The sequence below is a fragment of the Coffea arabica genome, chromosome 1e (genome assembly GCF_036785885.1).
Source record: "Coffea arabica cultivar ET-39 chromosome 1e, Coffea Arabica ET-39 HiFi, whole genome shotgun sequence".
Classification (NCBI taxonomy): Eukaryota; Viridiplantae; Streptophyta; class Magnoliopsida; order Gentianales; family Rubiaceae; genus Coffea; species Coffea arabica.
The window spans coordinates 24,309,989-24,321,114 of record NC_092311.1 but is presented as its reverse complement, the minus strand read 5'-3'; the positions used below and the strand labels follow the sequence as shown (position 1 = coordinate 24,321,114).

The following is an 11,126-nucleotide window of genomic DNA, read 5'->3' as shown; positions in this document are numbered from 1 at the left end:
TCTGGCAGAGATAAAACTTACTCTTCCCCTTTTTTTTATATTTTCTTTTTTTTACTTTTCTTTTACTTTTTACTTTTTTTTTTTTTTTTTTTTCAAAGAAACAAAATTGCCCCGGTATAGGGGTTAGTGATCTTAAGGGACTGCCAAGCGAGAAAAAAAAAATGTGGTTATGAAAAGTCAAAAGGGAAAACAGATTAGGGATAAGACATCGAAATGGAACAATGAGAGGAAGTATGCCTTAAATCCGTCTCTTGCAGTATTTTTTAAAGAAAATTTTTATAATCAAATGAAAAACTTTTTGCACATGTCTGCATTGATTGGTTGGGGAAAAATTTGACCGTCCATTTCCATAAGGATAAGCGCTCCTCCGGATAGCACTTTCTTAACAATGAATGGTCCTTGCCAATTGGGAGCAAACTTCCCTTTAGCCTCATCTTGCATTGGAAGAATCCGTTTCAAAACCTTATCTCCAACTTCAAACAAACGGGGCTTAACCTTTTTGTTGTAAGCACGGGCCATTCGTTGCTGATAACATTGTCCATGACAGACGGCATTCAATCTCTTTTCATCAATTAGAGACAACTGCTCCTGACGTTCTCTAACCCATTCAGCTTCTTCTATCTGAGCTTCCATCAGAATGCGCAAGGAAGGAATTTCAACTTCTGCAGGCAGGACTGCTTCCATTCCATACATAAGAGAGAAAGGAGTTGCACCAGTAGAAGTTCTGATGGTAGTTCTGTACGCCATTAGTGCATAAGGCAGCTTCTCATGCCAATCCCGGTGTGCTTCAGTCATCTTACGAATAATCTTTTTCAAATTTTTATTTGCAGCTTCAACGGCTCCATTCATCTGAGGCCTGTAAATGGCCGAATTTCGATGTTTAATCTTGAACTGTTCACATAATCCATCCACCATATCATTATTGAGGTTCTTGGCATTATCAGTGATCAACGTCTCTGGTACCCCAAAACGACAGATGATATTATTTCTCAAGAAATCCGACACCACTTTCTTAGTCACATGCTTATAGGATGCGGCCTCAACCCACTTGGTGAAATATTCAATCGCCACTAAAATGAATCGATGCCCATTTGAAGCAGAAGGATCAATAGTTCCGATCACATCCATTCCCCAGATCGAACATGGCCATGGAGCAGTCATACTATGCAATTCTGTAGGAGGAGCACGTATAATATCACCATGCATTTGACACTTAACACATTTTCTAACAAAATCTACACAGTCATGCTCCATGGTAAGCCAAAAATATCCTGTTCTCATGATCTTCTTAGCCAGTAGATGCCCATTCATGTGTGGCCCACAAACCCCACTATGCACCTCTTTCATCATATAATCGGCTTCCTCTTCATTGATGCATCTCAGAAGGCCCAAATCAGATGTTTTCTTGTATAGCACTTCTCCATTCAAGAAGAATCTTGATGACATTCTGCGTAAGAAAATTTTTGCAACAGAATCAGTATCAGGAGGGTAGGATCCTGTTTTCATGAATTCCTTAATATCCTTGTACCAGGAGCGACCATCAGTGACCCTTTCTGTAACCAGACAATGCGCTGGCCTATTCTGAAGTTGAATCTGTATAGGTTCAATCACCAGCTCATCTGGATGTTGGATCATCGAAGACAGAGTAGCTAAAGCATCAGCAAAGGCATTACGAGTGCGGGGAATATGTCTGAGTTCCAAATTCCTGAATTTGCTGGCCAAACTAAGCAAGTTACAATGATACAACATAATTTTTGAATCCCGAGTTACCCACTGTTTAAGCGTCTGGTGCACAAGTAAATCTGAATCACTGAATGCTATCAGATCCTTGATCTCCATGTCCAATGCCATTTTCAATCCAAAAATACAAGCTTCATACTCAGCCATGTTGTTGGTACAAGGAAATCGTAATTTGGCAGTAGCAGGATAATGTTTCCCTTCAGGCGATACTAAAACTGCTCCAATTCCAGCTCCAAAAGAGTTTGACGCACCGTCAAAAAATAACCTCCATCCAGGATACTGCTCACTCATGTCCTCAACCGCTCCAACGAACAGGATTTCTTCATCAGGAAAGTAGGTATGCAATGGCTGATAATCATCATCTCTTGGATTTTCTGCCAAATGATCTGCTATAACTTGACCCTTGACTGCCTTTTGTGTTGTGAAGACAATATCGAATTCGGAAAGGATCATTTGCCACTTAGCCATACGTCCCGTGGGCATCGACTTTTCCAACAGGTATTTCAGAGGATCGGAACGGGAAATCAAGTAAGTGGTATAACCGAGCAAATAATGTCTCAACTTCTGAGCTGCCCATGCTAAAGCACAACAACTTCTCTCAAGGAAAGAATAGTTGGCCTCATATGCTGTAAATTTCTTGCTCAGATAGTAGATGGCTTGTTCCTTTCTCCCAGACTCGTCATGCTGTCCCAGAACGCATCCGACAGCCTCATCAAGAACAGACAAATACATAATCAGAGGTCTCCCTGGCTGAGGTGGCACTAAGACCGGAGGATTTAACAAATAATTCTTGATCTTATCAAAAGCCTGTTGACAATCTTCATTCCAATCCATTGACGCATTCTTTTTCAACAATTTGAACAAAGGCTCACAGGTAGAGGTTAACTGTCCAATGAATCGGCCAATGAAATTGATCTTTCCAAGAAAACTTTTCACATCTTTTTGACATTTTGGAATGGGCATATCTCGAATTGCTTTTATTTTCGCAGGATCTATCTCTATGCCCTTTTTGCTGACAATAAAACCCAATAACTTACCAGCCGGAGCTCCAAAAGCACATTTTGCAGGGTTCAACTTCAAATTATACTTCCTCAATCTTTCAAACAGCTTCTTTAAATCAACCAAATGGTCATCAACCTTCTTGGATTTAATTATGATATCATCCACATAAACCTCCATCTCCTTGTGAATCATGTCATGGAACAAAGTAGTCATGGTTCTCTGATAAGTGGCTCCAGCATTTTTCAGCCCGAAAGGCATCACTCGATAACAAAAGGTTCCCCATGGGGTGATAAAAGAGGTTTTCTCTCTGTCTTCTTCTGCCATTAAAATTTGATGATACCCAGCAAAACAATCACCAAAAGATTCAATTTCGTGTCCAGCAGTATTGTCCAAAAGAATATGAATGTTTGGCAAAGGAAAATCGTCTTTCGGACTGGCCTTATTCAAATCTCTGTAATCAACACATACTCGCACTTCACCAGATTTCTTAGGCACTGGCACAGGGTTCGATAGCCAGGTGGGATAATGAGACACCATGATTATCTTAGCATTGAGTTGCTTCACAACTTGTTCCTTTATCTTGAGACTCATTTCTGGTTTGAATTTACGCGGCTTCTGCTTTACAGGTAAAAAATTTGGATCAATTGGCAACCTGTGAACCACTATATCTGTAGAGATCCCTGGCATATCATCGTAGGACCATGCGAACACATCTTGAAATAGCATTAAGAATTCAATCATTTCCTCCTTCTGTTTCTTATTCAAATGAATGCTGACTTTAACCTCTTTAACCTCGGTCTTAGTGCCAATATTGATGATTTCTGTTTCTTCTAAGTTGGGTTTGGATTTCTCTTCATACTGTATTAAATCTCTGGAAACAGACTCAAATTCTTCCTCATTGTCGCTCTCGTTTTGAATTTCAGATTGCATGATTTCAAGCTCATGAGAGATATCGAGATTGCAGCCATCGAATTCCAAAATGGTGACATCCAAAGGGTCGAAGGGTTTTATTTGTGGCCATCTGAAAATGAAATAGAACATATGTAATAAATAAATAGAAAATACAAGAGAAATCGTCCATTTCATTAAATTCAAAATGCATTGAAACTTCACAAAAGGCCAAATACACAAACATGATTGCCATTTAAAAACATATCATCCATTCCAATCATTTTTCTTCAACAAAACAAACAATACAAACTGAAATGGGAATAAAACTTCAGAAATTAAAAGCAATTTATTTTAACAAAATCTCCAGACTATCGTGCAATCTAGATATGAATCTAGACAAAAGACAATCCCCTTAAATTTACCGAAATTCCCTTCGAGAGGGAAAATAATCAGCAGTCCAATTTTGAATGGCTCCCTCGATAATTGGCAAAAATTCTAAATTCTCTGATGGCTCCTCTTCATCAATTGCCCCGACAAATAATTGAGATAGGTCCACTTCAATTTCTTCCACAAAATTTTTTGTTTCTGGCATGATCACTTCTGATGGACGAGGAAAAGTGTGATATAGCGGCGGGATATTTAAGGCAGTTTGCTTGCCCTTCTTTTCAGCTTGTTTTCGAGCTTGCATTTCCTTTCTATCCTTAGCAGTCGGATGAAATCCCAATCCAAATGTATCCTTCTGCGTCGGGATCTCTATTGGCTCCAAAATTCCTTGTAATTCTCTCCCAAGACCTTTTCCTATTTCGTATCCGCCTCGGATCATCTCCCTCGCCATCATAATACTGGCCTCTGGCAAATCTGAATGAGTTAGAGACTTATCCCTGGATGCCCATCCCACAGAGACGATGTCAGCAACATGATGAGCTGAAATTGGATTCCTTTGTCTGTTTTCACCATTGAATTTTGCATCAACGATCATGGTACAGTCATCCTCAGCAAACACAGTAATGAGTTGATCATTCGCAATAAATCTCAATATTTGATGCAACGAAGATGGCACTGAATTGGAAGCATGTATCCAAGGTCTTCCAAGCAAAATATTGTAAACGCCGGAGAAGTCCATGACTTGGCAAGTAACTTGGAATTGAGCAGGGCCTATCTCCAATACCAGATCTACTTCACCCATAGATTCCCTTTTTGAACTATCAAATCCTCGAACCACAGTTGCAGATGGACGGAGTTTAATATCAAGAAATCCAAGCTTGGTGAGAGTGTTCCATGGACAGATATTCAACGCTGACCCATTATCCACTAAAACCCTCGGCAACAGCTTTCCATTGCAACGGACTGATATATACAAGGCTCTGTTATGCCCGATCCCCTCTACAGTCAGATCGTCATCAGAGAAGGCAATATGATTAGCAGCAAGTACATTCCCCACGATGTTAGAAAATTTATCCACCGGAATATCCTTAGGGACTTGAGCTTCATTCAGAATTTTGAGCAATGCTTCTCTATGTAGCTCGGAGGTCAAGAGAAGATTCAGAAAAGAAATTTGAGTAGACATCCTATCCAATTGCTCCACTGTTTTGTACTCACTTCTCTTCAGCATCTTTAAAAAATCCACAGCTTCCTTTTCAGACACAAGAGGCTTGGGGGTTGAAGAATTATCCTTGGCTTTGAATTGAACGCCGATTTCGGAATTTTTCGCAACTTTTTCAAACCTGGCAATAGTAGGTACCTCCTCCTTCAAGCATTTTTTATCTCCAATCAACAGACTAGGTTCCTCGTAGTTCCATGGTATCTCTTGCAAGTTATTGACAGGCATTTGTTCTGGAAATTCGAGAATAACAGGCTCTGATACATCCCATTCAAAAGATGGCAGATCCAGAATAAAAGGAACTTTGTTAACCTCGGAAACTCCCCCTTCTGCTATGAATGGCTCCTCTTTTTCAAACACAAAAGATTTCAAATTTCCCTCGACATTATCCTTAGTCATGGACTTTTCAACAGGCGACAGTTTTCTCATTCTCGCATGATCAGCCTCCATCACGCCAAACACTTCAGTTTCATCTACAATGTACTGAGTGGGATCTACACAATCTTCATCAGCGATGATAACTCCCACAGTGTTCCCATGCTCAGGTAAAGGATTCTTACTAACATTCGGTCCCTGCTCTCCCTTTCTTCTAAGAACGATGTCTCCAGAATCAATCATATCCTGGATCTTATGTTTTAGAGCCCAACAATTGCCAGTGGTATGGCCTGGACTTCCAGAATGGTAGGCACAGATTGCTTGTGGATCATAACTGTCAGGAGGACCTCTGGGATAGAGTTTGGGAGGAACAGTGCTAATTTTTCCCGCTGCTCTTAACTGCTCATACAATTGATCAATGGGTCGGCCCAAATTGGTGAAGGTTCGAAATTGCCTTTGATTTTGCACTTCCCTGGTTTGAAAAGGATTTTGAGAAGGGTTATTATTTTGTAGGGTTGGTCTGGGATAATAATTGGGACGGGAGTGATTTTGAAAGATAGGTTGTGGAGTCGGAGGTAATGGTGAGGTATTCAAATGACTTGGTCGGGAATGATGGAGTTGGGTAGTAGCGTGGTAGACTGGTTGAGCGTTGGTGTAATACTGGTAAGGAACAGAATAGATGGGATGGTTTTTGGGTCTAAAAGACGGGCCTTGATCCCATATAAAAGCAGTTTCTCCTTCTTTCTTCTTGAATTGGGACTTTTTCCCAATGTTGCTTTGATTCTGTAGAGCATCCAATTGCAACTTCAATGCCGATACATTAACAATCTTCCCTGCCTTGACAAACTCGTCGTATTCCTCCAACTTGTTAATAATAGCGGCAAATGAACTTCCAGTCATGCGAAAAATCTCTTCGAAGTAGGGTGGATCATGAGCCTTGATGAAAGTACGAACAATCTCCTCCTCAGTCATGGGTGGCTCCACTTTGGCAGCTAACTTTCTCCACCGCTTTGCATAGGTCTTGTGATCTTCCGATGGCTTTCTTTTTGTACCCTCCAGTGTTGTTCGTGTTGGTGCCAATTCACAATTAAACTCATACTGCTTCACAAAAGCTGTTGACAGATCTAACCAAGTTTTTACCTCTCCAGATTTCAAATTTGAATACCAATCTAGAGCGTCCCCCTCTAAACTTTCCGGAAATAGACGCATAGGCAAATTTTCATCATCCACTGGCTTACCTAACTTGTTGGCAAACATCTTAAGATGCGTCTTGGGATTTCCAGTTCCATCATATTTGCTGAATTTGGGAGTTTTGAATCCCAATGGTAGCTGAATATCTGGGAAAAGACACAATTCATCGTAATCCAACCCACTATGCCTGCTCAATCCTTGATTCTTTTTCATAAAATCATCGAATCGATCCAATCTTCTCAACAGATCTTTGTCAATAGGCACAGGTTGTTCTTCTACCGCCGCCTTCCCTTGAGCTGCAGTGTCCAACACAAAAGGTGCTGCAACGTGATGGTGAGGTTCCTGAGGGTTGGGGGGAACGTTCAGATTAGTTTGTGGATGGGTTTGAGGGATTTGGTTACTGGTTGGGTTAATCAGTATATAATTCGGATGCGTATAGGAAAGGTCTGAATTTAGTTGGGTAAAGGTATTTTCAAGGGGATTAGCGAAGGAAGGAAGGAAAGTTGTCTGGGCATTGGATGTGTGAGGTGGTTGATTGTCTTGTGCATGTGGGTGGGTATCGACAGGTTCTCGGTCATTTGGGACACCACCACCGCTATTGCTTGTTACCAACTGATCAATGACACGCCTCTGTGCGGCCATTTCAACACTTAAGTCATTGAACTTGTCAAGTACCTCACTTAACTGAGCTCCCAATGCTGTGAAGTCCGGTGATGTAACCATAGCAGATCTTTCCGAAGCCTCAGGCATTGAACTCATGTTTACAGGCTGTCTCAAGGCTCTACTTCGAGACCTGGTGATGATGGGGCTTCTTTGGGTAGCAATTGTGAAAAATATCTGCAAGTGGGAAAAAGAAACTGATTTAGGAGTGGATCTTCTGTCAAATTGCTGTAATTTATTCAAGAAAAAGAAAAAAGAAAAAAAAAATCATGAGTTAGTAGATATCTAAATAATTCGGATGCATGTCCTATGGGGGAACCCTTTTTGTGCCAAGGGTCGGCCTAATATGATGCAACACCTTCGGGGTAAAATCCCAATTTCAAACCTGTAAGTGAATGTAGAAATTCTCATTAACCACTGACAAGTTCAATCATTTTGTACAGCTTCATTGATGGTTCGATTGACCATTTTTACAAAATCCTCATGCCTTGCTAAACTAGTACGTTGAGACTCCTTAGACCTTCCTATACTAAGCTTCCGAATTCCTTCTCGAATTTTGTCAAATGCATCCAGGGCTCTCTCCAACTTTTCAGTTTTTCTTGTCTCCCACTTTAATTGCGCTCGAGCGTCTTCCAGGGCATGGTCGGCCACTATGAGTTGCAATTGATAATCCTCGAGTTCTTTCTTCAGCTTGTCTATCTGCTCTTCAGGGCTGACAGGAGCGGACTGTGACTTCTTTCGAGCTTGTTCAATTGTCAGTTTGATCCACTCATTATACTCTGAAATGACCTTAGGTTCCAATTTGTTCACTTGATCCAAGTGCAAGCTCTCTAAACTAAGAAGATTTCCCCAAGCTTCCAATACCATGCTCCGACTTTCAGCAACTGTGTTGAGTCTGATATTTTCAAGCCCTTGTATCATCGGAATTCTTTGCGGATACCCAAATTGCCTCATGACTCGTTGCGGAATATATGCGACCAATCCATTGGTGCCTGCTAGGGGGATAAAACTGTGTTGGGTAGTCGTGAAAACCGGATCCCTAACTTTTGTCCAATCCAAAACCCATTGTATTTTCTCAGGTGTCAAGTTATCGAACTCTTGAATAAACTGAGTCGGAGATGCAATTCGATAATACTTTTTGACCCTTTCTCGGTGTGATTCGATCCAATTCTCTGCGGGGAGACAAGATCCCAAAGGATTGAGCGTTCTCTTCGCTAGATGCTCCATTGCCCACATTTGGAGTATCAAATTTGACCCATAAAAGAAACCTCTTTTCTTTTGACATTCAGTAGCGGCCATGAAGATGTCGGCAATGATTACAGGCACCAAGGTAGGGGTCATTCCATTAATCCCTGAAAATAGGCTCTGAACCATGTTGATAGTGAAAAATGTGATCTTTCCATGCTTTTGCGGGAACAACAACAGATTGATCAAAGCTAATCCAAACGCTTGCACTCGCTTCTCTACCCATTGCTCCTTACTTATAAAAAAATCGGTTCGGTACTGTTCATAGGACCCTCTTTCTCCAAATCGTTCATACAGAAACTCTAACGGACACGATCTCGCATCCGGATGTTGGTTCATACTAACCTGCCTTAATCCCAAAAACCTATAAAACTGTTCCCTTGTTCCATTAGTTGGATATATCATAGGATAACCTTTCCCAGGTATCTGCAATAATCCTTCTATTTCTTCTAAAGTTGGTGTTAGTTCACATTCACCGAATCGAAAAATAGAACCTTCTGGATCCCAGTACTCAAGTAGAGCTTGAATGATTGCAACATTTGGAGTTATGCTTAGAAGACTCGGTAAATGTCCCACATATTTGAACAGTCTTTTCACCTCATGTGTCATATTATTTTTCCAGTCTGTTAGTTCCCGAGGTATCTGGTTCAGCATTCTGCACGGAGCCATCTGAGGAGGAATTTCACTCTTAGTACCTTACCTCGGGATTTTACCCCTTAGGCAATACAAAATCATAAACATGCAGGTCTCATTGGATTACATATCCGAGACAAAAGGTGACTTATTCCTACCGTGGGATTTCCTATGCGGCATTCCCTCTATGGTTAATGCATGATGACAATTTATTAAAGCATATTAAATATACAATGAAATAATTGAAATGTGACCTAAAGGTGCCCCCTTTAAATGCCGGGGTAAGCCTAAAATGATGTGCAATACATATGCATACTAAAATTTAAACATGCTTGATATAAGAGGCGGTCTTATCTTAAACGAGTACCATGTTAGGACTCTTATTTCTAAAGTTTGTGTATGCAGAAAAAGGGAAAACAAGGAGAGGTTAGTTCAACAAGTAACATATAACACGTTGTGACAATAAATGATACAAGAATGAAAAGTAAATAAAGCAAAGAAAGAGGGGTGAAATCCCTCCCCTCGTGCTTAGTGTTCCTAATTGGATATGTTGACTCTATCCTAGGTAATTTCTAATATGGATGCATGAGGTTTGGCTTACTAATGCATCTAGACTCGATAAGGTTTCAGGCTCCCAAGCCTTCAGACCAAAAAGTTAAGGGTCATCAACCCCAAAACCTTTGGTCGGTGGCTTGAGTGATCCCTTAGGCATCGCTATGGGCGCAGAGCACACCATCCGCCTACCTAAGGAAATCGATCCTAATCCTACAAGGAGATGTGGGATGGCGCCCACGAGAAAAATAAAAAAAGGGTAAAAATAATGCATGCACGTATGAAGTGCTTCCTTTTGAGGGGAGAGATTATAATTAAAACACGTGTGGAGGCTCTACGGTGCTATTTTCCCCCACCCAAATGCAATGCGCGATACGAATAAATAAATAAATAAGCCATTCATCACATACACGTAAGACGAGGAATGATTACGAGTGTGAAATGCAAAACATTCTAAAAAAGAAAAATGCAACCTAAAACATCCAAATATGATAAATATAAGGGTTAAAAAGAGAAAAGACGACTAAGCCAAGTGCTTGGACTCTCTAACGTCCCCAGTGGAGTCGCCAAGTTGTCGCGCCCCATTTTTTTGCGATGGAAAAAGAAAGTGTTTATAAAAAATGTGATTTATTAATAATAAACGGAAAAGGACCAAGAATGGGACTTAAAAAAAATGCGACAATTTGGGTCCAAAATTTAGTCTAAAAGGGTTTTGAAGAAAAATTAGGAGTCGCCACTTGGTATCGAGTTTGGGTGTACCAAGTCACCCAAAAATATTTTTAACAAAATAAAATAAAATAAAACCCTTTTAGACAACTCCAGGTCTTTGAAAACAAGAGAAAATGAGTTCGGGAGTCACGGTTGAAGAAAGGGAAGGCAAAGGTTCAATCAACTCAAACCTAAGGCACCCTTTCAACCTAGTCTAAGCTAGTTGCGTGGTTTAGTCAAAATTTTCTTAATTTAACCCTTAATTTATCACATTTGAATGTTTTCTACATGGATGCAAATCTAAATTCATAAAAACATCGAAAGGAACAAATGTTCATTCAAGGGTTTAATTGAACCAATCGCATTAATTGCAAAGGCCAAAATAATTCCTTGAAGGTGTCACGAGTATGCAAATGATGAAATTAAAAGTAAAGAAAAGAAATTAAATTATATACATAGTTATAAGTGATCAAAGAAAAAGGAAATGCAGCATAATGGGTACGGGAGACAAAAACTCGTGACATAATTT

At 40.3% G+C, this 11,126-nt stretch overlaps 1 protein-coding gene across 1 annotated transcript; it reads right to left on the bottom strand.

Annotated features, from left to right (window-relative positions):
• Positions 1 to 282: 282 nt before the first annotated feature.
• On the bottom strand, positions 283 to 9,373 carry LOC113692563 (uncharacterized). Its single transcript, XM_027210986.2, has 6 exons — positions 7,901 to 9,373; positions 4,056 to 7,636; positions 1,992 to 3,763; positions 1,250 to 1,937; positions 806 to 1,162; positions 283 to 697 (listed from the first exon to the last, which is right to left on the bottom strand). Exons 1-6 carry the CDS (start codon positions 9,371 to 9,373, stop codon positions 283 to 285), a joined length of 8,286 nt encoding a protein of 2,761 aa, XP_027066787.2.
• Between the last annotated feature and the right edge of the window lie 1,753 nt (positions 9,374 to 11,126).

Bases quoted from the DNA above. Each gene is read 5' to 3' on its own strand.
- LOC113692563 (XM_027210986.2), bottom strand. From the start codon at position 9,373: ATGGCTCCGTGCAGAATGCTGAACCAGATACCTCGGGAACTAACAGAC. The intron at 3,764-4,055 runs GTAAATTTAAGG...TTTCATTTTCAG, and splicing joins CCCTCTCGAAGGGAATTTCG to ATGGCCACAAATAAAACCCT. The intron at 1,163-1,249 runs GCATGACTGTGT...AGAATTGCATAG, and splicing joins TATTTTTGGCTTACCATGGA to TATGACTGCTCCATGGCCAT.